General features: G+C 35.6%; 1 protein-coding gene across 2 annotated transcripts; it reads left to right on the top strand.

Moving 5' to 3' along the window:
* Positions 1–4,213: 4,213 nt before the first annotated feature.
* On the top strand, positions 4,214–15,002 carry LOC108340515 (organelle RRM domain-containing protein 2, mitochondrial). 2 transcript variants are annotated; one of them, XM_017577966.2, is made up of 4 exons: positions 4,214–4,520; positions 6,148–6,216; positions 6,327–6,433; positions 14,044–14,466. In XM_017577966.2, the coding sequence occupies exons 1-4, from the start codon at positions 4,358–4,360 to the stop codon at positions 14,137–14,139; spliced, it is 435 nt and encodes a 144-aa protein (XP_017433455.1). In that variant the 5' UTR covers positions 4,214–4,357; the 3' UTR covers positions 14,140–14,466. The 2 variants fall into 2 exon arrangements, with proteins under 2 accessions (XP_017433455.1, XP_052733414.1); XM_052877454.1 differs by lacking the exon at positions 14,044–14,466 and adding an exon at positions 14,860–15,002 and having other exon boundaries at positions 4,239–4,520.
* Positions 15,003–27,436: the final 12,434 nt, after the last annotated feature.

A 27,436-nucleotide genomic window follows, 5' to 3' on the forward strand; every position in this document is an offset into this window, starting at 1 on the left:
TGCCATTGGCCATGACCAGGGTGTTTGTCATCATCTCTTCCCTTTTGAGAAGGATTTGTCCTCAGATCTTCATGACTCTCCTTGACGACAACCATTTTCATTGGTCATGTCATGTCTCCTTCCTCCAAGATTAAAGACCATTCTACTACAAACACCAAACAACAAAGTAAGTATTGTGTTGACAAACATCCAAAGAACGTAGCTCATAATGTTCATACACCTTTAATCAAATGAATGACAAAGATATTTTGTTTTTAGGAGCATTTTTATTTAGTTCCTTGTTTGTCTTATGTTGTGTCCATGTAATCTTGAAGTAACTTCCTTTTTCAACACAAGGTTTATTTTGGTCTTGTCTTTCTTCTTAAAGGAAGAATTAATACTGACTCTATCTTGATTGACACATATAAGTCTTTGTCCCTTAAGATTATGAATCGTTTGCTAGGGCACTCTAAAGTTTTGTGTCTTCTACTTGAACACTTGGAACATGTTATTTTACTAGTATGAATGTAGGTAGAATTTTTGTTTCCTTCTCTTCTTTATTTTTCTCTTCATCTCTTTTGTTTTTCATTTGTACTTGGTCTTTTATCACCTAGGTCTGTGTTAAAGGATAAAGTAGAAACTTTATCTCCTTCGAAGGTTATTTTATTAGTGAAGCCATTATGCATGATTTTCTTGTCAAATTTTCAAGGTCTTCCCAATAAAATATGACAAGCTTACCTAAGGACTATATCACATAACACAACATCATCATATCTTAATGGAAAACTTGATCTTCACTTACTAGTCAACTATCATGTCCTCATCTTAATTAAGCTAATGAAGTTTATTAGGTTTAGGATTAGGCAAGATAGTTAAAGTCAACTTATCAACTAGGCTAATGCTACAATAGTTGCAACAAGACCCACTATCTACAATGAGAAAACATGTGTTTTCTTAACTTTACATATTGTACAAAAGATGATATCTCTTTGTGAAAATTATAGTAGCCTAGGTTGATTATGAAGAATCCTTCTAATCATAAAAAGGTTCCCAAAATAAGGGTAGGTATCCTTATTTTTGTTCTCATATGAATCCTCACTCTTAGTAGAACTCTCTTCTTCTTGGCTACCATAGGTGTCAATGCTCTTAAAGGTTACAGTCTTTTTGGTAGGACATTATAATGCAATGTGACCTCTACCAAGAAATTTGAAACACTTGATATCACTAGTGTGAGTGTGTGATGATGATCCTTCCTTGGTTTTTCTTTTTCTTTTTCTATGTTCCAAGAGTGGTCTTCTTTGACTTGTTTCCCCTCTCTCTTGTAGTCCTTCTTCACATAGGAGTTAGAGCGGTTGTCTTTCAATCCTTTTCTAAAATTTTGTTACTCTACCTTTATACAAAAATGTACCAAGTCATTCAAATCTTGGTAGGAAAAAAATTCCACTTTATCTCTTATGTCAAGACTTATACACCTTAAGAACTTAGAAATGGTGGTATCCTTATGCTCCTTAATTCACGACCCTCATCATATATAACTTCATCTTTTGCCTATATTCTCTCAATCCCAAGAAGCATGACACCATCTTGACTATGAATCAGAGAAGGGTGACTAGGGGCAGGACACAAAACAACATTTTCACTTGTGTTGTTCACACATAGGTGCCTAACAAAGAGGATTGTACATCCATCGATAGGTTAGTCTTAGAATGGACAATTTTTCAGCCACACTTGAGGAAAGTTTGCACTGTAGCATCTGAACTTGAGACAACTGTGACATGGAATGCACATTTGACCTTTTAGCTTCCCTTATACGCTTGTTAGTAGATAGTTTTCTTCATACTCTTTTAATCATAGCTTAATACATGATTAATTGTTGATTAGGATCGCCTTTCGTGCTATAGATAGATAGCAACACTGATATCATGACAACTTTAGAGCATAATAGTAGCAAAACTCTGTTTGAGTGCATTTTAAACTTATGTGTTGTGATGCAAAACTTTTTAACTTGAGCTTGTAGCCAAGTAGTAATTTTGCACTTATCTTAATCCACTGAGTGGCGTGTACTTGCATCCAGTCTCCAATGTCTCAGTGATGTTCACCTACTTCGTGAGGAGTGCGATCAACAAATATGCTCGAATCCCTAGGACAATGAGGATTCTCTTCATGTTCATTGTTAAGCATGGATGCTACAAGTGGATACATTTTTCTCTCTTTTGTTTCTTTAATTCTTATGTTGAGTCTGAATCTGGTTTGTGTTGCAACCTATTTCACCAATTGTTTCTTTGTGACTATTTTTTCCATATGTTTTCGTAACATTTCATCGAACAATAACTCGTATAACTCAATAATTCATAAAAATGAATTGGAATAACAAGTTGAGAGTCATATTAAAAAAGGTTGGATCCAAGACAATATGAGTCCTTGTGTTATGCTAATCATTCTTGTCCCCCAAAAGGATGAGAGTTGGTGAATGTGTACTAATTGTTAAGCCATCAATAATATCACCATCAAATATAGGCACATCATCCCTCGGATGATCTCTTGGATGAATTGGATGGGTCATACATATTTTTCAAAATTAATCTTAAAAGCAATTATAACTAAATTTTCATCAACACAAGGTGATGAATGGAAGATCGTTTTTAAAACCAAATTGATCTTAAAAGCAATTATATGAATTTTCGTAGTGAAAGTTTCCATAGAAAATCATGAAAGAAGAAACCACCTTTAATTACTGTTTTCACCAAAACTTTCTCCAATTTTTTATTTTAAAAAAAGTGAAATTTCACATTAATAATTTGTTCAATAAGCTAATTCATTTGAAAAATTCACACTACCATGTTATGTCACTGTTTTTTAAACCTTATAGGTATATTTAAATAACATAATTAATATTTATATGATTAAGTAAATATAAATATAATTAAACTTAATCTTGTTAAAAATATTTAATAAAAATATCAATTTTAATAAAAATATTTTTTAAAATTTATATACAATTTAAATTTTGTTTGAATTTGAAGAGGGACAAAATTGTTTTATTTTTAAAATTAAGACTAAATTGAGACAAAATAAAAGTACATGGATCAAATTGAGACATAGTAAAAATACAGGGACCAAATTGAGACTAATGCAATGACACGTGGCCTGACAATGACACGTGGCACTGTTAGTGCCATGTCACATTGTCATTGCCACGTGGCACAATATCAGTTTGACATGTGACATTTTTTTTAATTTTTTTTTGAAAAAATTAAAAATAAAAAAAAAATAATTAAAAAATTCAAAAAAATCACGAACTGACACGTGTCACCTCCTTTAACGGTGTTAGTACGAAACTAATGACGATGTCTAAATTGATTCAATTTTTCACAATAAAGAAACTAATCGAGAGCATTTACGATATGATGACCTATTTGAGAAAATCCTATATAAATAGGGATGTTCGAGATGATTAAACCTATTTTTAATTAAGTTACTATTAATTTTATTTTTTGGTATATTGACTTCTAAAATTTGTTATGTTTTTTTAATGATTTAAATATGTTTTTTTTTATTCTGAAACTATTTTAAAAAATTGTGTTTCATCATTAAGCTAACAAAATTCCACATTGTAAAATATTTTCAGTAAACAAAACATTTTCAGTAAACAAAACATGTAATACGTTTTTCATTGATAAACAAAATTCCACATTGAACTTTCACATGTTATTTGTTTAAGGTGGATGTTTTGCGTAACTTTTATAAATTAAGGGGACGAAATATGTATACAGTGTAAAATATGAACGAAACAATTTTTTAAAATAGTGTGAAGACGAAAAATGTATTTAATTATTTTTAATTTAATTTTTATTAGTTTAATTTTTGTGTTAACATGTGACAATAATTTTATCTTCTATTTTGCTTACTAGTTTTCATCTATTAAAAAAATAAATATTTTGTAACTAATATAAAAATAATATTATGGTTAATGTAAGACTGTTATTATTTTTATTGAAACGTATTAAATAACATAATACTTCGTGATATTTTCCACGTGTTGAGAAATTGTCTCGGTCACCACTTAAGGTGAAGTTGTTCTTATTATTTAACATTTGAAAACAATAAAAAATATTCATTAATTTACATTAACCACATCATTCAAAATATTAAATAATAGAAATTCAATTGCAAAATATAATAATTTTTTTTTTGAATGATGAATATATCAAAATAATTTATTAAAGTCTCAACGGAGTAGAAGAATGCGGGAGTGCAAACAGCAATTGCCTCGTACCTATTTTTCTTATAAATAAACGCCTTGGCTTCGCCCTACTCACACTCCATTCTCTCTTCAATTCTCAACGAGGGTTTTACTTCTAAGCTTAAACCCGCGGCCATGGCGACGAGAGCAGCAGTGGCGGCGCCACACGTTTTGCGACGCTTTTTCTGCTCAAACTCTGCTTCTTCTACTTTCCCTTTCGTTCCTACGCCGCCTGCGGGTGCTGTCCCCACTCCCGCACGACCCACGGCGGAGCCCAACACCAATCTCTTTGTCTCTGGTTTGTCTCTCAATTTTCCTCTACTTTTATTTATATTTATTTCATGTTTTTTATTGTCATTGTTATCGGTTATTGATTTGACTGCAGCAGAAAGTTCTAGAGTCATTCGTTGCTAAATAATTTGATATAGTGTGAATTGTGAATTGGATGTACGTGTTTTGATGTAGTTCGAGTTTTAGGTTTGACGTGGTTAAAGGTTGATTCTTTATTGTGTTCTTTGGTTTTGTTATTCGTATGTGCGATTTTGAATTTTCAATGATATAGACTCCATATTAGAAGGAGTTAGATTTTTGTGCTTTGTAAATCTTATGCGTTTGGTAAATATGATTTAGATGTGCCGCGTCAATTAGTAAGATGGCTAAACAGGTCTATATTAGGGTGTTGGATATCTCATATTGAATACTTATATGATCAAATTAGATGGATACAAGTGGAGACGGTTTTGTAAGATTAGTATTATACTTTCTAAATATATTTTCCTTTATTAATTGCTATTAGACGCCTTATTACGGGTGAGTTGCTGTCTTGCTGTATTTGGTTTGTGTTCCTTTTCTTGTTCCTGTAACATTTTGGTGAACTCTTTCTATCCCCACAAGACCCTGGGACTGCGGAAGTTTAGTAGGCTTATCTGCTGTTTCTGATAGATATTCTGTAAGAAAGGAAGAAGCAGAGAAAAGAGAAGAGAGAAAGCTATATTGATTGAACAATAATCTGTCTTACAAAAGATAAGGAAAACCGTAATTATATAGGAAAAACCAAAGAAATAAGATTGACTGATAAAACAATCAGTTAATCTTGTGATGTGTTATCATATTGTCATATATGAGCCGATTTTGGTCAAGAGACAATGCTAGATGTATCGTTATATCAATCTAAAAAAAAATGCAATTTTTAGTAATCTTTTCAACCACCGAGTAAATTAATTTACCTTGGAAAGCTTCTCCCTAATGTGTTTGTGAAGAAGAAAGATTAGGTATTTAGAATAGTGAGAAACTGAATGAATGTTTAAATACAAAATACACTGGGGGAGTTGAAATACTCTTATAGCTCGTTAACTGATGGGGATAAGTAGTAACTTGAAGGGCTGTACTTCTTTAACTTTTAATTGTCAAGAGAGAGTTGTGTAGATATTAGAGAGATGATATAAGCTAGACAAAGCCTCTTGGAAGGAACTTCCAAAATCCCTGTCCACTCTTTTACTCAGAACATGATGAGTACCATTAACCAACCCAAATCAAAGAAATGTATTCCATACAAACAAATACTACCAGCACTGAAGGAATTTCATTGGTTGCTGTGATGGCATCCCCTACCTATTTTGATTTAATCTACACTTGCTCTAACTGTTTTGTTTGCTCAGATTAAAATAACACGTAAAGCACTGGTAGTGTAAAACCAGCATGTCATTGCTATTAAATTTTGATACACCATATTCCAGGACTAAAGGCCACGTCATTGTTTCTCTTTGGAAATGCCATACTATTAGAGTTGTATCTTTTAATTTTTATTCCCTGAAAATTGTTAGGTCAAAGCCTTTCTTCCTGCAATGTGTCATAAATGTGGCTAAGTCCCTGTTTCATGTAATATTTGGTTGACTCTGTTGATTTTTAATGTATCTTACTTTTAGGGCTTAGCAAACGGACTACAACAGAAAAGCTTCGGGAAGAATTTTCAAAGTTTGGTGAAGTCGTTTATGGTTTTGTTCTGCCCCTCCTAGATATTTTAATGCAGCTATATATTATGCTTTTATAATTTGTAATTATATCTTCAAAATGTACCTGAAACACAATGGTTTTATGTTTTCAGCAAGGGTGGTAGCTGATCGAGTCTCAGGCTACTCTAAGGGGTTTGGTTTTGTGCAATATGCAACAATAGAAGATGCTGCAAAGGGCATTGAAGGAATGGATGGCAAGGTAAGCTAGATCTGTATGGGGAGACTCTAATTTCTTTCATAACATTGTTTGTCTTCAATTTGTGTTTGCTTGTGCTTGTTCATTCAAAATATGACTTCAACATATAAACCTTTGATAATTATGCTTAAATGCCAATGAAACAGTATAGTCACACATTAGAAGATAAAATGTTATTTTTTAATAGTGCTAGCCATGATAGTCAAAACCACCTTTTGGAGTGTAAGATCAGAAATGTCTACAATTTTCTTCATTCTTAATTGCATCTGGGTCATATTTTGGATGATAACAATGGATCATCGATGGATCCTTACGAGCCAGTTTCTATGGGCTGAGCAGCTAGGGATTGTGACCCAGTCTAAAGCTGAACTGACTCAGTCCCTTAAAAGCCTAACTCTGATGCCCAAATCCAGCTTCCTTACTCCCTCTGTTGCCTAACCCCATGTCTCTTTGGACCTAAAAAATGAAAGTCCTACTCTTCATTTGTTAAATAACTGAAAGTTACGCCCCTTTCTCACCTAAAATCACTGCTCTTTGTTTGGCAAAAGCGAAAAATAACTGCCACCCTTTTTATCTTTAAGAAAACCTCAACTGCATTTTTCTCTTTCTCCCTTGAGACAAAGCCCACTGTCTTAATTGTTTTTACTGCAGTCTTCTCTCATATTTGTGATTCTGCCCCTTTCTCTGTTTTCACTGTGGTCTTCCCTCGTCTTTGTGATTCTGTCCCCAACACACTATTTCTTCAAGATTCTTTTTTCAGCCCGCAGACCTCTGTTCTACACCATTAAAATGACTTTCAACTTCAACTCCATGTTGGAGAGGATGAAACTACACCACTGCCTTAGGATTATTTGGACATTATTCATTTTAAATGTGAAACAAATGGAATTGATGATCTCATGGCTGGTCATGATTTCAACTTGCAAGGTTATTTACTTTAGATGAGTTGAAGATAATACAAAGGATTTAGAATTAATTTGAAAGTGTATATGTTAGGTTCCTTTATACAAGGAGCCGAACAGTAGCAAAAAATACACACACTCAACAGTATAAAGAAATATGCATGTATCTATATTTCTATTTCCTCTGTAATGTATAGAAAAGATGAATACAGGTATCTATCTCTCCCCCAAGAAAGCCTCCCTTCCTCCACTGGCCACTAGGTCCAGTCTCAATTCCAAAATAATATTCGATACCCTCTCTCCTTAATCTGTTTGTTATTTATATTCCCTCTCTCTTCTAACCAACTAACCACCGTCTCCCACTACTTATTTCATCCCTTTTTTACCCCTTCTCACGTAAACCTTTAATTGCCTAACATTACCCTCCCCTTCATTATCAACCTTGTCCTCAAGGTTGAAGTTAGGAAACTGCTGTTTGATATAGTGCTCCTCCTCCCAAGTAGCACCTTCAATATCATTCTCCTGCCACTGTATGAGAACTTGGGGTATCTCCTTTCCCTGATTTTGCTGGTTCCTTCGCTGTAACACCTTCACTGGGGTATATCGTGGGTTGTCATCCTGCAATTCAGTTGGGAGGGTGCCTTCAACTGAATGTGTTCCAATAGCTAACTTCAACTGGGACACATGGAAAATAGGATGTATTTTTGCTGTTTCTGGTAGTTGTAGCTGAAAGGCGACTGGGCCTATTTGCTGCTCCACGCGGAAAGGACCATAATATCATGCAGACAGCTTCGGATGAAGTCTTGTTGGCATAGATGTTTGCCTATGAGGTCTGATTTTTAAAAATACCCAATCCCCTACCTTGATTTTGGCCTCCACCCTCTTCTTATTGGCAAAGTGTGTCATCTGGGCTTGGGCCCTGGCCAGATGATATTTCAGTTGCTGTAAAGCCTCATCACGTGTCTGCAAGTCGTGGGCTACTGCTTCTACCATTGTTTCCCCAGGGATGAATCGTGTGAGTGTGGGAGGAAGTCTGCCATAAACAGTTTCAAAGGGTGTGCACTTAGATGCCCCTTGATAACTGGTATTGTACCAATATTCTGCCCAAGGTAACACCAAACTCCAACTTTTAGGTTGTTCTGAGCTAAAACAGCGTAAGTATGTTTCGAGTACCCTGTTTAATACTTCCGTTTGTCCATCTGTCTCTGGATGGTAGGCAGTACTCATCTTAAGCTGTGTGCCTTGCAATTTAAATATCTCTTGCCAAAAGATGCTCAAAAATGTTGAGTCCCTGTCACTAACAATGGTCATAGGTATACCATGTAATCTAATCACCTCTTTCACAAATACTGCAGCTATAGACCTTGCTGTATATGGATGCTTAATGGGAATAAAATGCCCATATTTGCTGAGTCTGTCCACCACCACAAGTATAGTGTCAAATCCTTGCGATTTAGGTAATTTTACCACAAAATCCATACTGATGTCCTCCCATACTGCTTTAGGAATGGGTAAAGGTTGTAAGAGACCTTTGGGTGAGGATGCCAAGTACTTATGCTGTTGGCATACTAGGCAGCCAGCCACATAGTCGGTGATTGTCTTCTTCATTCCTGTCCAATACAGGGATTGTGCCACCCTTCTATATGTTCTATAGACTCCTGAATGCCCTCCTGTGACCGTGTTATGGAATTCTGTTAATAATTTTGGTATCCAGGAAGATTGTGCTGACAAAACCAACCGCCCCTTGTAATGTAATCTCCCATGTTCCAGGGTATACGCCGGATGTGAATTCGGATATGCACTTATATCTTCCATCACTTTCTTTAGAGTTGCATCCTTCTCAACCTCTTCCATAATTTCCTGGAAATTGGACCAATAGGGCCTAGATATCATGTGCAGTACTTTTTCTCCCTCCTCCAATTCCTCCCCTTTTCTTGAGAGCCCATCCGCCACCTTATTGGATGCCCCAGTCCTATAAACAATATCAAATTCATACCCCAATAATTTAGCCAGCCAATTCTGCTGATTTTGAGTAGTAATACGTTGCTCCAACAAATATCTCAAGCTCCTCTGGTCAGTATAAACAACGAACCTTTGGCCCAAAAGGTAGGGTCGCCAGTGTTGGATGGCTAACACCAAAGCCATCAATTCTTTCTCATAAACAGATTTGGTGAGTGACACTTCGGAAAGAGCTTTGCTAAAATAAGCTATTGGTTTTCTGTTTTGAGACAAAACTGCTCCTAAACCTGTGCCCGACGCATCGCACTCCACCTGAAAGGTTTGAGAGAAATCCGGTAAAGCTAACACTGGAGTCGTGGTGACTGCTGTTTTGAGTCTCTGCATTGCCTCTGCCCCTGCAAGAGACCAGTCAAACTTTCCCTTCTTAAGCAAGTTGGTGAGAGGTTGAGCGATCTTCCCATAACCTCTGATGAATCTCCTATAGTATCCAGTCAGACCTAAGAACCCTCTCAACTCTCTGATACTCTTTGGTTCGGGCCATGCTGTCACCGCAGAAACCTTCTCCTCATCCATCTCAACTCCCGCCTTTGAAATTTTATGCCCCAAATAACGAATTTGTTCTCTCCCAAATTCGCATTTGTTTCTATTAGCAAATAACTTCTGCTGTGCTAACACCTCCAGAACTTGCTGTAAATGTTGCATATGTTCATCCCAAGATTTACTGTATATTAGTATATCATCAAAAAAAACTAACACGCACCTCCTCAAAAATGGCCTGAGGACAGAATTCATCATATCTTGGAATGTGGCAGGGGCGTTTGTCAACCCAAAAGGCATAACGAGAAACTCGTAGTGCCCTTGATGCGTTCTAAAGGCTGTCTTAGGAATATCTTCATTTTTCATCCTGATCTGATGATATCCAGCCCTTAAATCAACTTTAGAAAAATACCTTGCCCCTTGAAGCTCATCCAGCAGTTCTTCTATAACTGGTATTGGGTATTTATCCGCCACTGTGACTCTATTCAGTGCCTGTAATCTACACAAAATCTCCAGCTCCCATCTTTTTTTTTTCACTAATATTACTGGGCTTGAATATGGACTATTGCTGGGACGAATCACACCGAGCTTCAACATTTCCTCAACTTGTCTCTCTATCTCTGTTTTCATGAGGTGTGGGTAGCGGTATGGCCTGACACTTATGGGCTCTGTTCCTTCCTTCAAGGGTATTCGATGATCAACTTTCCTCTCAGGTGGCAGCCCCTGAGGTTCTCGAAATACTCCTTCAAAGTCTGACAAAATCTGCTTCAGCCCTGCCTCTTGAGTCGGTGTCCATCTCCCGGTTTTTCCATCTCCCTCCACCGCTTCTGCTTGACTTAAACTCCACACGAGAGTCATGGCTTCTATCTCCTTTTCTTTTAAGAGGACTTCGGGAGTCACCATTCGACGTGTTAAAGTGGGATCTCCTTTTATCTCCACTACTTTCCCTTCAACCTCCACCTTCATAATTAGGTGTCCCCAATCCACTTTAATTTCTCCTAGGGAAGCTAACCAAGTGATTCCTAATATCACATCCACACCGCCTAACTCAAATAGATATAGTTTATCTCTAACTTCCAGCCCATCCAATTTCACGGTAACCCCTGTGCAATATCCACTAGTTATTTTCTTTTGTCCATCACCTAAGCACACTTTATAGGGATGGGTGTCAATGCTTTCCAGACCCAATTCTTTCACCAATCTGGTGGATATAAAGCTATGATTAGCTCCGCTGTCTACTAACACCGGAATTCTCCTCCCCTTCATCCATCCTTGCATCTTCATGGTATTCGATTGGGTAAGTCCTCCGGCTGACAACCCTGATAGTTCCATCGCCGTGTGTTCCATCACCGGTTCCTCCATTTCGACCATTTCGATCTTCTCTTCGACTCCTTCTTCTTCCCCTTCTTCCGCCAAAATCATCACTCTCATACTTCTTTCAGCACACCGTTGGCCCGGGCTGTATGGGCCACCGCACTGGAAACAACGCCCTTCTTCACGCCTTTTTATATATTCGGGATAAGGCAACATTCTTACTCCTCTTCCTTGAGTATTCCCTCCTCCGCTACTACCAGCTCGGGCGGTTACATTGCTAGAAACGCCTTCCTTCTTCGTTCCCGATCCATCGCCGACCCTGCCGACGTTTACCGATCCCTCCGACGCGCCGCGATAGGTCTCCGTCCTCGCGATAGTACCTGAGCTCGAGGAATACTTTCCCCAGGTCACCCCTCCTTTTCCTCCCGTTCCGCTGTTACCTCACGATACAGAACCCGCTTGCTCGACGTCGCGTGCTCGCTCCATTGCCGTCAACAGATTGCGTGGGTCATGCGGCCTCACCAGATTTCTTAATCCTTCTTGTAGCCCAGCGAAAAAGTATCCCAACAGTTGTTCCTCATTCACTCCGGCTGCTTGCGCCACCAGTACTTCAAACTCCTGTATATATTCGTCGACATTTCCCCTTTGTCGGACGGCAGCCAATTTTTCATAAATAGAGCCCCTGTTTAAGCCTCCAAACCTCCGTGTTAGAGCGGCAGTGAACATGCTCCAAGTTGGATGTCTAGTCTTCTTTCGCCAAAAACGGAACCAATAACTAGCTCCTCCCTCCATACAGATATATACCAGCTTCATTTTCTCCCTCTCTGTCACGTTCTGGATATCAAAGAATTTTTCGGCCTTCGCTATCCAGCCCATGGGGTCCGTTCCTTCGAACGTTGGAAGTTCCACACGTTTCATCCAACTTCGTTGCACATCTCCTCCCTCCTCTTCCGACTCCTCCTCCGAACTCTCTGGTGATCGTCGTTCACGGTCAGCATTGACGGAGTCGCGGCTCCCTGCGGAGCTCCGATCATGGTTCCTGGAACGTCTTCCTGAGGTTCGTTGAAAAGCGAGAGTCATCGCCCTCACCTCTGCCTTCAGTTCCTCCATTGTCGCCTCCATCGCCCCCATTCGTCCCTCCATGCTTCTTCGCTACCTCTCCTTCTTCTCCTCTCCAAAACTGATCCGGCAGGTCGGACCAAATCTGTTAGGTTCCTTTATACAAGGAGCCGAACAATAGCAAAAAATACACACACTCAACAGTATAAAGAAATATGCATGTATCTATATTTCTATTTCCTCTCTAATGTATAGAAAAGATGAATACAGGTATCTATCTCTCCCCCAAGGAAGCCTCCCTTCCTCCACTGGCCACTAGGTCCAGTCTCAATTCCAAAATAATATTCGATACCCTCTCTCCTTAATCTGTTTGTTATTTATATTCCCTCTCTCTTCTAACCAACTAACCACCGTCTCCCACTACTTATTTCATCCCTTTTTTACCCCTTCTCACGTAAACCTTTAATTGCCTAACAGTATATTTCCCTCTCTTAGGATTTCATACTTCTAATCACTTTGGTTACATTAGATTAGATACAATATGAGAGGGAAGGCAAGAAAATGAAAAAAGATACATCCAGGGATTAGGTCCAGCTCAAGCACACAACTCCTTACAATAAATCTTATTTATTCTAACAAGATGGATTGGTGTTTTGTAACTAGATTGGATGGGGTTCCAACTTACTAGCTTGGTGTTTTGTAACTATTAAACTAGGATGGGATTGGTATACTATTTTGTAAATTAGTGCAATATTACATATCATACATGATATTATATAAGCACTGCCTTAGGATTATTTGGACATTATTCATTTTAAATTTGAAACAAATGGAATTGATGATCTCATGGCTGGTCATGATTTCAACTTGCAAGGTTATTTACTTTAGATGAGTTGAAGATAATACAAAGGATTTAGAATTAATTTGAAAGTGTTTATTTCCCTCTCTTAGGATTTCATACTTCTAATCACTTTGGTTACATTAGATTAGATACAATATGAGAGGGAAGGCAAGAAAATGAAAAAAGATACATCCAGGGATTAGGTCCAGCTCAAGCACACAACTCCTTACAATAAATCTTATTTATTCTAACAAGATGGATTGGTGTTTTGTAACTAGATTGGATGGGGTTCCAACTTACTAGCTTGGTGTTTTGTAACTATTAAACTAGGATGGGATTGGTATACTATTTTGTAAATTAGTGCAATATTACATATCATACATGATATTATATAAGCACATTGTACTGATTTTTGTTTATGATGTTTATAATAGAATTTTAATTATGTCTTTCAAGTGTCATATTCTAATTTGTTACTTTATTTGTGCATATGTATGATCCTTCTAAGTTTCATAGGATCATGATCCCCTGATTTATGATTTGTAATTCCCTTTGCGAGATCTTGGGTAAGATCTTGATTTTGACTACCACGGTGTTAGCTATGCATTCACAATTCTCGAAACACAAGTTTACTTACAATTTCTCTCGACTGTACACAAACTCATCATTATTCTCTGAACACAGTTTTTCTCATTCCCCCTACTTCACGTGGAAACTAGTGATCATTCAACTCTCTAATATGCCTTTTACCCATCCTAAACATGAAATCTTGCGTGGATTTCTAAACTGGTTTAAATGTGCATAGTTACATACAACTATAAATGTGTGTTTCATTAACAGTTTTCTGTTGGTTTAATGATAATTATCGCTTTCTACATCTTAATGTGTTCCAGAAACCGTTGTCTGTATTATTCATCCAAAGATTGCTATGTTACCTTAAGTTTTGGCATTTTTGTGGCTATTCCTGTCATGGTGACTGATAATTCACCTACCCAATGCAGTTTTTGGACGGTTGGGTTATATTTGCAGAGTATGCTAGACCAAGACCACCTCCAGCACATCTAAATAACAACAGTCCTCCGTTTGGCCGGCAGTGATTCTTGTTGTTTGTCTGAAAACATTATTATGCCTCATTGAGCTCATTGTCTCAAGTAGCAATTGAAAATCATACATTTTTATTTAGATGCGTATGCATGATGAGGTGGTCTTTAATTATCTATAAATGTTTTAGATTATTGTAATGCAAGGATAACCTATAACGTCGTAATGCCAGATTTCCCTTCGATAGCCTTTTAGTAGTTTGTGGTTATGTTGGGTAGTCCAAAGTAGCTTCATTTTTGTACCTGAGTATCGAAGCAGATGTCTGTACTCCATGGATTTACTATTACTTCAAAAGAGATAAAAACGGGTATTTGTCTACGATATATACTTTATAATCATGGCTTTATATTCTTCTCTGGGAATTTATTTGTGGAGTTTATGCTTTTTGCATAATAGCTGCAGTATTACTATTCCTTAACCGTAAACGGTAAAATTGCATGGTAGCAGGTGCTACCGTCTTGAAGAGTTGAAATAGTTGTCGTGTTATGAGGATTGTCTGACTCAACTATAGAAACCTTTAAAAAAAATTTAGGAGTAATCTAAAGAATGTGTTTGTTTTTTCTTTTTTATATTTTTGTTATATTTAAGGAAAAACGAAAGACATACTTTGTTAATGAACCTTTTATATTCCTGTGTTTTCCTGAAACTTGAAATGCATTTATTTATCTTATTTCAAGCATTTCTAATAACATTATCTCTTGATATTCGAACTTCAGATGGATCAAATCAGTCCCTTTGGGCATTTTTCATAGAAATGATGTTTGAACACATGGAAGATTTTGTATAAGGTCTTTGAAAAATAAAAGGAAACTGAAACTAGAACAGAGTCAGAGGACGAAAGAGGTCACGGGAGGTAGAAAAAAGCAAACTCATAATTGGTCCTTCAAAATTTGTAATTGCTGTTTAAATAATTGAATTGTGCCAGAGATTAATATAAGTGTTATTTCGTTCATCTGAGCCGAGTCTGAGATTTCAGTCTAATACTATGGCTAGTATCAAACCATGTCTAAAATTCTTGCTGATAGACTTGCTTTAATAGTCAGCAAAATTATTTCTCCATATTAGAATGATTTTACGTGGAGATGGCAAATTAAAGATTCTATCCGTATCACTTACGAAAGTATAAACATGTTATCCAAAAAAGTGAAGGGTGGTATCCTTGCCTTTAAAATTGGCATTAAGAAAGCTTTTGATTGTCATCAAACTTTCAATGCTTGGATTTTCAGACATTTTGTAGTCAACTCATCTTTTTTTAAGGGTGGATGACAACAATATTACGAGGTATTTGTCTTGTAATGAGGAGTTAGACAAGGATTTAACAAGGGAGTCAGACAAGGATGATGAGTCTTTTAAGAAAGAATTGTGAGAGATATAATATCAAATGAGACATGAGTCTAATTCACATATAAATGATTGATATGATCTCTACCTTAAAACATTAAGTCAATATGTTTGTTTGAATTAATGATGTTCAATTTTTTCACTTTTAATCAATGTGAAACTTAGACTTATTCAAAGAATATATCTTTTCAAAATTTGAATCTTTAAGAGGCACAACAAAAATAAACCAGAGAATAATGCAGAATAAGACAGAGATGAGGATTTTAATTTCATAATCTAACAACTTGATAAGTCAAGTGAAGATTCGCCACAAAAATGTTAATTTTTGATAAAAAATCAGAGTTCTAATTCAAGAATCAAGAGAATCCTCTTTAAAAAATGCAAATGCCTAATATATTATGACATAAAAGTGTCTACATATTTAAATGAATATGGGGGTAGATACTCATACAAATTGGTGTTCTTCTAGATTCTGATACATAACATATTTCTTTTATCTATTTAGGTATCTGTAGATATACTTTTCCTAGATGATTAAAGAATAGATGCATTTTTTAGGTATATTCCCTTATCTATAGTATCTATATATATATATATATATATATATATATATATATATATATATATATATATATATATATATATATATATAGATAATGAATTTTTTATATATTTTTTTCCTTTTTTTTTTGCGATAAAAAAAAAGTTTCTATTTCCATAATATTCGAGTGGTTTAATTAGTTGGTTAAAAGACCTAAAAGTCGAAGTTCTGGGTGGAGTGAGAATATTAAGAATTCATCTTAGAAGGATTACCAAAAAAGAATCGAGCCCTTTTTAAACCCTATCATTATTCATTCTATTATTTCTGAATTTTGTGATTTCTCAAATAAAAATATCTGAATGCGACTTCCATTACTCTGTCTGATTGAATGTGAATCAATTATTTTGTCTGATCTATAAGAGAATGTACTTCTATTCTTTGAATATTTGGGGTTGCAGAAGTTTGGATTAGTTTCTTATTTTTATCATTTAGTGAGCATCTTGTATTTCATAAAAATTTGGAGCGATATAATCTTTACGCAAAGGCCATCCTATCCAATTTTCGGGCACAAATGTTTAATGTACCTAAGAAACCTTAAAAGAAAGTCCAAAGACCTTGGACCCAAAAATAACTTGAAAATTAATGCAAAAACAAATTGTTTGCAATTGAAAGAAATTTACAAATTATTGAATTTCCTAAATTATTCTTCAATTGTGCTTATGATCTTCATGTTCTTTAAATTCCCTCCTTCATGGAACATTATAAGATTCAAAGAGACATGTTTTGATGTTAGACCTTGTCATAAATTTTTTGAATTGGAAATGTTCTTCCACAAGTTATTCTCATATATGTTTCCGAATATAATCCTTTATCATACCCTCCTTCTTGAAGATAATTTGTCCTCAAATTTGTACCATTTGAAGATTTTTTTATCATTCTCCCATGTTTTGAGTGAATCTGATCCGAATTCTAAAAGATCTTACGCACAAACACAAACATAAATCAAAGACACAAATCTAAAATAATCCAAAATAGAAATTATACTAAAATGAGATTTAAATCCTTGAAGAGGCCAATGTCTTATTTTCAAAGATTTGGAAGTCTGCCTCCAGGATCAAATACCCATATGCAAATATCATCAAATAATTTTAAATTAAAGATGTAATGCTCAAAGGAGATCAAAATAATATTTCCCAAGTAAACAATCCAACTATAAGTATGACTTTGGTTATCCCTAAGTTGCTTAAAGATGGTCAAACAAGCTAACTCATGTGCATATATTTCTAAACTTGTTTCCAAACTAAAATAATGATTTTGAATATCCAAATAAATTGGAAAATAACCTAACAAATTATCAAACACAAGTTCTCTAAGTTCTAACCTTATATATTCCTTTTCTATCATCTTGTCTTACTTTCATTGTTGATGCCATGGTTTCTTGATAAACAAATCTTTCCTAGGAAGCAAAACAAAAAGAGGCCAATTAGTATTTTCTTTTAATGACAAATCAGAATGTTCTATTCTTTTTCTCTCTTTTCTTTTTTTTTTCCTTTCTTTTCTCTCTTTCTTTTCTTTCTCTATTTTATTTTTCCTCTCTTACTCTCTTTTCTTTCTCTTCTTTTTCTGTCTTTTCTTTCTCTTCTTTTTCTGTCTTTTCTTTCTCTTCTTTTTATTCTTTTTCGCTATTTTCTTTCTCCTTTCTCGCTCTCCTTTCTTTCTCTTCTTTTTCTCTATTTTCTTTCCCTTCTTGTTCTCTATTTTCTTTCTTCTCTCCCACTCTCTTTTCTTTCTCTTCTTTTTCTTTATTTTCTTTCTCCTCTCTCACTCTCTTTTCTTTCTCTTCTTTTTCTCACTTTTCTTTCTCCTCTCTTACTCTCTTTATTTTCTCTCTTTTCTCTTTCTTCACCCTCTCCCTTTTCTTTTCTTTTTTTCTTCTAGTTTATCTTTCTTCCATTTCTATAAGTGCTTATTTATGTGCTTTTATAAGCTGCTGCTCTTGTCTTCTTTTCAATGCATCTAATTTTTGCAAAGTCCTTTCTTCCTCCTCTTTCAAATATAGAATGTAGTTCTTGAGGTCTTCATTATTAGTTATGGGAGTTGCATTCAAATTAGGACATTGATGAGTTTCATGTCCATAGCCTTTACATTTGGAGCATCTTATAACACTTGATTTAACTCTTGGAAAAACATTTTTGTCATGCTTGTGCTTCCTTTTAATACTAAAAATTTTGTGATTCAACTTTACAATTTTGGACTCCAAGGCATTGATATTTTCCATCAAGGCCTCACGAACACACAACTTCTAAAAAGATGCCTCTATTGGAACATGTTGCATTGTTCAATATTGATAAATCCTACAAAAGGTTAGAAAAACAAAAATAATTGAATATATTTAAATCCTCACCACTTGTATAAGTGCTTCACTCAAATTTCACTCATGTATCACACAAATAGGATTTTTTTATTTATTTTAAGTACCCTTTTACCTTTTTCCACTCAAATTTCCTTAAGTGCTTGACAGAGAACTCAAGTAGCTTAACCAAAGACTGAATAAACAATGTGAAAAATTTTATGAGATCTAAATCTTGATTCAAGAGGTCAAAGAAAATAGAAAAATCTAGACAAAACTTCAAGAAATTTTTAAAAGACAATTGTTTATAGATATTAGTTGGGGTAAAGTTTCTCTCAACATGGCCTTTTCTTGGTGTGAGTAGTTGTCTATTGGCTTCTTGGGGTATTGAAATGATGTGATATAAATATCAAATGTGTTAGAAATCTTTGTATCTCTTAGTTGTTTCTGCTTTTAGAAAATTATATTATCTTTTTAATTATTCCTCTATATTTACTAGTGTTGTCAAAATGAATTGTAACCCGCGAGCCAACCCAACTCATCACAGGTTTGAGCCGGGTTGGGTTTGAAAAAAATGTAAGTTTTTTATGCGGGATAGTTTTCAACCCGACTCACTTAGAACCCGGCTCACCGAGTTGAACCCGTGGTGAGCCGGGTTGGCTCACCAACCCACCTAATTTAATTTAATTATTTATTATTTTGTGTTTCAGTATTATTAATTAGCATTTTTTTTATTATATTGTAGATGGTGATAAAGAAGAAGATGTTTCAAGAGAGAAAAATATTATAAATTTATCTATTCAAGACTCTAATATTATAAAGGGCAAGTGATACAAAAATTATCAATATTAAAAACTTATTTGTTCGCCTTTTGTATATGTTTTTGGATTACACTTGGATTTATGATACTTTTTTATTTATTTTGAATTGTCTTTGGAGTTTAACATCATTTTAGTGTGACGTTTATTTAGATTTCAATTAAAAAAAATTATAATTTTTTTCTTTTAAAAATAACTCATAATTAAATGAGCCAGTGAGACAACCCATTTAGCCCACCAACTCGTGGTGGGTTGGACCGAGTTCGAATTTTTTTAGCTCGCTAATAAGTGAGCCGGGTTGGGTTAGCTCACTAAGTGACCAACCCGTGGTGGGTAGGACCGGGTCAAGCCGAGTTACTCGTTTTGACAGCTAACTAATATTTACATATTTGGAATTTTTGCAGCCTAATTTTTTAATTCTTGATGTTGAGAAATTTGTTTCGCTAGAGCAAGGTAAAGTATGTAATCTTTTTTATAGACTTTTGTAATAACTAATTTATTGGGAGTCTTGGTGATTGAGAACATTAGGTATTGTGCTCATCAAACATATGATTACTTGATGTTTGATAATAAATGTTTCAAATATAATTTGTTGATGTGATTAACTAGTTGGTGTGTTAAACTTAATTTTGTTTTTTTGCATTTCCCAGGCAGAAAACCTTGAGTTATAATTGAATTGTGGGATGGTGTTCTCAAATACAGCGGGAAAAGTATGTCTGATTACAACAATGTAAGTATTAGTAACTTTGTTAAAAGACTTGATGATTTTGGTATTGTGTTAATTTCTTAAAGTGACTTGTGTTGATTTCATGAGCAGTTGCAAGTATTCAGACAAAAATATGTATGGACTATATTCTAGATAATGACAACGTGTGAAGACAACAAGTGTTGCAACACTTAGGATTTTATAAGTTTTTAATTGTACGTTGATTAGTTGCCTAGATATTTACATTGTATGATCCTTGTACATGGTTTTTTTATACAAAAGATTATGATTATAAATGTTAGGTAATATGTACTGATAGTATATTATATAAATAAAATTTCAATTTTGATCTAGTACCATATGTTTCTTCCTAGTGTTGTTCGACCATATATATTGAAACCTTTATTTTGTTATGGGTACTTGGTACAAAAATTGATTCTGTAAGCGACCTTGATAGGCCTGAGTGTTGGTTGATAACGGTTGAATTTACCGTTATTTGATACTTAATTTTGATACTAAAACACCCTTTTTGACTTAGAGACTAGTTTGAAATCATAGTTTTGTGGGAATAAGAGAGTTGAAGGTGAATTTAATGATTCTATTGAAAATAGAATGACTTAGTTTTGACACCAAGAAGGGGAGGGGGGGGGGGGGGGTGAATTGGTGAAATACAAAAACAAGGTTTTCTTTAAATCTTTTTCGCAAAGTAGATGCCTTTAAAAGCTTTCTTGAAACGCAAGGAAAAAGACTTTGTAGTGCAGCGGAATATAGTCGAATGCGTGAAAAATAAAGTCGACTGAATGTAACAGAGTAGGGATAGAAAAATCAAACATTGAGTTTTTATACTGGTTCGGCCAAGCCTACATCCAGTGTCCTTCCACCACAGGAAGAAAATGCACTATAATGATCAAGGTTTTTACAACAAGGCTTTTATAGAGACCTCCACGTCAAAAATATAAAACACCTCTCTAACCCTCTAATCAAAATATAGGCATACAACACACAAAGACCAGAAGCAAGATGTCCCCTCTTCTGCCGTCTTCAACCCTTTGAGAAACCCCTCAAAGTCAAGAATGCAACACGCTCTTCTGCCTGTAATCACAACAGGGCATCCACAATCTTCACAAGATTGAGAGAAGAAGTTGATCACGTATCAGACACCTCAAGTGCAGGTTGATCAATCAGTCAATGCGCACAGATTCTTACTCGTCAAGAAATCACCAAAGAATAAACACCTCGGTCTTTCTTGATGGATTCTTGGAGCTTTACCACGTTCTACCAGAGATCAATAATCTGAAACAATTCAATCAAAACGTTAGATTCACAAAAGTCTCTGTAGAAATCAAATTCGTGTTTATATATAGTTTTTCATAAAACTGACGCTCTCAAGTCAACTTAGATACTAATGCAGTTGAATACAACACTTCAGTTAAGGCAGTTAACATCAATCAATGAAGTCGAATAACAATAAATGCTTGGTCAACATATTTAAAAATATAGCCGTTGTAACATGTAATTCAAGCATTAACAAAATTTCAAAACTGTAACAGACGTAGTCGAATGCAGGTTGCATGTAATTGACTATACAACACAGTCCAACAAAGTTTTGAAAAACTTTCTCTTAAAAAATTCTCACAGCACACTTTGAAAAAGTTTGTGCAAAGCCACGAGTTTTAATCGACTTACTTCATAATGAAGTCGACTTAAAACTTATATTTTTCCACATATTATAAGTTCAACAAAAGTGCATGTGGTTTTCCCTTTCTAAAATATATGTCATGCATTCACAGATAAGATCTCATGTAAAACACAGTAAATTTCAGCAATGACAAAATCAACACAAACATGTTCTCAAATAATCATAAACATGAAAGCTATGAACATGTAACACATAAACAACACATGTGTGGTTAATTATGTGTCGTCATCATAAAAAACTAGAAGATATGAGATTGTAGGTTTAGTTAAACCAGTGCTCCCCCTATCAACAATCTCAACAGATTCTATGCTAGATGTCCTTATTTTCAATAGGAATTGAGATGATTTGGAAGAAGAGTTGAAGTAGTAAGGAGTTGGAACTTAGGAAGAGCTGAAAAAGCATCAGAAAGGAGGATTGCAGCAACGCTGAGCGCCATTTCAAGGGCCCTCAGCGCCGGATTACACTGTCTCACGCTTGGCTGCCCTTTTTCTGGAGCCCTCAGCGTAGGAAGTCCCTGGCTCGCGCCTGGGCTTGAGTCGCACCACACCTGCTTGCCTTCTGAGCTGACCCTGAGCATCATATGATCCCGTACACCGCCTGGGCACCCTAAGTGGGGCTCTGAGCGCCAATTTCGTGGGCTTGGACCCGTTTTATGTTATTTTTATGTTCTATTTAAGGACTTAGACGTCCTAGGGATTTGGATGCGGAAGCTCCTATCTTCAATTTCTAGGGTTTTATCTTTCATTCTTTTTCTATTATTCATCTAGTTTCACTATGTCAATGGTGAACTGAACTCTATTTGTTGTTGGGGAATGATGTAAACCTTCGTAAAATCTCATGTATTGAATTGATTCTTGATTATATATGCTTCTTTCATTAATTGTTAGGGTAATTCTTCTTTGCTCATTGCTTGCTTTGTTTAACTCATTCAATAACAAGATGTATGATTTGCATGAGTATCGGAAGATATCTTACAATTCAGGTTTTGGAGAATTACTCCCAGAAGTAGTATTGCTCAGGAATGGGGGTATGAGTTCTGGTTGTCTTAAGCTTCTGTTCGTAAGAATTAATTATTAGGGATGACGAAAGACGTTATGATATATAATTAAGGATATGCTTTCTTCGTTGAGGAATCATGTTTTAAGTATTTTAGATAGTGACATTGACATTAATGAAAAAGTAGAATTCATATATACATGAGAGTAAACTAGGTGAAATCTAACCCCAACAACATATTCATTCCATAATATCAAATCCGTTCATCTTTGCACTTTTGTCCAATTGATCAAGTTGCATGCATATTTACTTTTTTGTATTTGCATTTTAAACCAAAAGAGTATGTTTTCAAGTCTTATTTAATTAAGAAATCGCATAACTGTTTAGATTGTGAGTCCTTTGGGAAACGATACTTGGTCTTACCATATTTATTACTTGATATGATTTGGTACACTTGCCGAAGTCTTAACATTGGTACCTAAAAAAAAGATCCAATTTAATTGAGTGATTTTGTCATGTTTTTTCCTTGGAAGAGGGAGTTTCGTCATCATTCAATTGAGTCCTTTATTCCAATTTTTCATATGGATGAGTGAGTTTCATGGTCATGGGCGGTGTTTATTGCACCAATGAACTTGTTAGGCCATTGAATTATTGAGAAAAAAGGTCATTTAGGTGCTTTCATGTAAGCTAGATGAGATCCATCACATTTTTTCCATATATTCAATGGCCTAATGTGTTCATTGGTGTAGGAAACACACCCAATCACATGGAACTTAGTCACCCATTCATAAGAAATGGAAAAAGTAACAAACGAAAGCAATAACCACCATGGGGAGTAGTGTTCATCCAGTTGGGGAGTACAATTGAAGTTTCTGTACAAATGGTCCTCTGGCCTATAGTAATTGATTACAAGATCCCTGTAATTGATTACCAGAGGCCAGAGGGTAATTTGTATAGAAACTTCAATTGTACTCTCCAGTTGGAAGAACTTGACTCTCCGGGTCATTTTTGTGTCCTTATGGATGATTTTTTCCATTTGTTGCATGGATGTCTCATGTTGCTTGATAACGGTTGAAAATACCGTTATCTGTGATTCAATTTTGATATTAAATCAACCCTTTTTGACTTAGAAGCTTGCTTGAACTCATGTTTAGTTTAGTTTTTCGAATAAGAGAGTAGAGGGTATACTTGATTATTTTATCACTAATTTTCCTTGATTTTGTAGGTTATTAATATGATTTGGAAGAAGAACAAAAGTATCAAGGGGTTGGAATTCAACATGGACAGTTAAAACATCAAAAAAGGAGCACAGGAGGTCATGCAGGGTGCCTGGGTGCTCCATTCTGGGTGCCTGGGCGCTCCATTCTGTGCGCCTGAGTGCCAGGTTTGTACCTAGGGCGCATGAGCGCCACTTTTGTCCCGCACCACGCCTGGGCGCCCCTTTAGGGTGCTGAGCGCCAGCGACGTGGATTTGGACCTGTTTTCTGTTATTATTTTGTTCTATTTAAGGACTTGGACGTCCTAGGGATTGTATCTCTTGATAGCTTGAGCACAGAAACACACTTTTCACCCCTTGGGGGTAGATTTAGGGATGTGATAGCTCTCCTCTTTTCTCTCTAGGGTTTTTCTATCTTTTTCATTCTTTCATTCCATTGTTCATCTAGTTTTTCCATGATAATGGAGAACTAAGCCTTATTTGTTGTTGGGGAAGATGTAACCTCTAAACTCTCATGTATTTGAATTGATTCCAATTTATTTATGCTTCTTTCATGAATTGTTAGGGTAATTCTTCTTCGCTCAATGCTTGTTGTGTTTAACTCATTCATGGCATGATGTATGATTTGCATGTGTACCGGGAGGTATCTTACAATTCATGTTCTGGAGAATTGCTCCCGAAAGCAGTATTGCTCAGGGATGAGGATATGAGTTTTGGTCATCTTAAGCTCCTAATCGTAATGCAAAATTAATTATTAGGGATGCAAGGGATTGTGGTCTAGTGATTAAGGATAGGATTTCTTCGCCGAGGGATCAAGTTTTAAGTAATTTAGAGAGTGACGTTAACAATTGAATGAAGAAGACGAATTCATATATGCATGAGAGTAAACTACGTTAAATCTAAACTCCAACAATATTATCATCTCATATTATCAACTTCATCCATCCATTCTAGTGTTTAGCCTCAATTGACCAAATTGCATTCGTGTTTATTTTTATATCTCATATTATCAACTTCATCCATCCATTCTAGTGTTTAGCCTCTCGATGCTGTATAGTTTGCAGCAAGTTATCCTGCACCGTACACTCGTCCCTTTTTCTTCCCACCAACGATGTCGACCCAACATTGTGTCCTACGAATGTCGTCTTCTCCATTACTCGCATCATCTGGTGTAGGAGCTGACCCATGTTCAGATCTAATCTGTGAAAGTCTCGTAGAAAATTCTTCCTGTTCAAACATTAAAAGCAATGTTAGGGAATGATAGAATAACATAAATGAAAAATTACTAATATTAATAGTGTTATTTGCTTACATGAGTCTTCCGAAATCTTTCATTAACGAATTCATTAGTGCCCTTTCGAACATGAGTCTGTGCAAAGACCTCATCAACATGGACCGCCCGTCCCAAAGCTTGTGCCTATAACATAATTTATAGTTACAAGTGTACAAATGAAATAGAAAATACATAACTTATATATGAAAAAAACAGAAAAGTAATGAAAGTTTACCATACGAATGACATGCTCATGAATCGTGATCGACCCACCAGTATGCAGGGTGCCACCCTTTTCAGAAGCTCTGTTCCTCTGGGCTTTGGCACACTTTTGCGAAACTCTACTGAATTTCAATGAGCCAGTAAAGAGTTCCAAATTTGCTCGCCCAACCAGTAAGGGCGCTCTCCTGCATTGCGGGCATCCCTAAACATCTCTGACAACCGATGAGAAGCTTTCATGTGGAAATTTCTTTGTATCTGTGTTTCATGTTCAGGTTTCCACTGCACCTTCATCTGTAACATTAAACAGAACAAACAATGATTAATGAACATACTAAAATAAGAATGACAATTAGTTTAATGGATTGTTCACCTGAAAATGCTCCCAGAATGACTTTTTGTCCTCATCAGGTATTGCTCCCGAAGTAGGCCATGGACTTAAAAACTGTTGCTTAATTGAACGTGTGATGGCCTGTAAAGCAACCCTGGATGGAATAAACCTACATAATAAAAGTCATTTAAATTAATGCAATCTTTAAACATCATAATGGTTAAACAAGGGATTAAAATCTTACCCTTTACCATACGGCTCAATCCATGGTTGATCATGGAGGGCTGGGTCAAGACCTTCACCATCACTAGTTGAATCTGGATCAGCAGATGGTGTGACAGTCTCAGAAGGCGGTATACAAGATGAGGAAGGTATAGAAGTAGGGTCAGGGGGAGGAGTGAGGGTAATAAGCATAGGGGGAGGAGTGGGGGTTATAATCACAAGAGGAGGAAGAGGGTCTGTTGCAAGGGTAGGAGAAGGGTGTGCTGTAGGGGTAGGATAAGGGTGTATTGCAGAGGTAGGAGTAGGGTCTACTGCAGGGATAGGAGGCTGTATTGTAGGGGTAGGAGAAGGCCCCACAGATGATGAACTGGGGGCAACAGTGGTAGGTAGTTTAGCAGGCACCCTAAATACATACTTTGGTGCCTGTCGTTGCCTCTTTTTAGGCCTTGCTACCCCCTTTCCTTTATCAGGACGTTCTGAACCTTGTCCTGTCATTGCTGCATTGAAATGGTTACAAATAAAGCAAAACAATAGAAATGAATAAGGAATGATCAATACAAATTAAAGTGAATGTAAAATAATTGCATACACAGTCTTAAAAGATGGTATTTTAGATAACTCTTTTGAAATGATAGTTCAATTTGCTACAATAGATGTCCAACATTCTTACCAAATTTACCATGGTGTAGTGTAATTTTAGGTCCATAAATAGTCAAATCTTGTATTTCTTTGTATTTTCAAATTGTGCCCTCATTTCTATCTCTCTTTTATGTTTTAAAACTGGTGTAGATAGTTGTTTTACTGTTTTGGTTACTACTTTAATACAGTTTGCATTATGACCACTTTTAGTGTATTATACTAACTAGTTTTATGTTCTAGGGTGTCATATTTTGAGTTCTAAGTTTTTTTTGTAGTGTGAGTTTCTAATTAGCATTGTTTTACCATTCTAAACTTGTTAGGACAATTTGTTTGAAGTTTCTTAGGCTAGTTTAGTGCAGTTTGCAAAATTTGACCATTCTTGTGCATTTTTAGTAGACCTTTTGAGGTTTTAGTACACTTTTTTAGGTTCTAAGTACTCGAACATTGAGTTTAAGGTAGTTGTTCTAATTAGAGTAGTTTCCTACCTTAATTTCACTACTTTAGACTTGTTAGGATATTAACATTACTTATTGTTCGTCTACCTTAGGTGAATTGCCAATTTCTTACCTCTTTAGTAGACTTCATATTTATCTTTCTTTTATCTTTTAAAACGTGTTTAGATAGTTATTTGAAAGTTTCAATAAGTATTTCAAAACAATTTTCATTGTTAGCACTTTTAGCCTATTCTACTTAGTAGTTTTAGGTTCTAGGTTGTCATATTTTGAGTTTTAGGTACTTTTGGTAGTGGCATTTTTTTATTAGCTAGATTTTACCGTTCTAAACTTTTTAGAACAATGTCTTTGGAGTTTCTTAGGATACTAGTATTATGTGCTTTTTGGTCAAACAATAAGACTTATTTTATATGTTCTTGGATGTTGGATAGAAAGGGAGAGAGCTTGTTCAGGTTTGGAGCATTGTGATTAGGTCTCACACACACTTTGT

The sequence above is a fragment of the Vigna angularis genome, chromosome 5 (assembly GCF_016808095.1).
Source record: "Vigna angularis cultivar LongXiaoDou No.4 chromosome 5, ASM1680809v1, whole genome shotgun sequence".
NCBI classification, from domain to species: domain Eukaryota; kingdom Viridiplantae; phylum Streptophyta; class Magnoliopsida; order Fabales; family Fabaceae; genus Vigna; species Vigna angularis.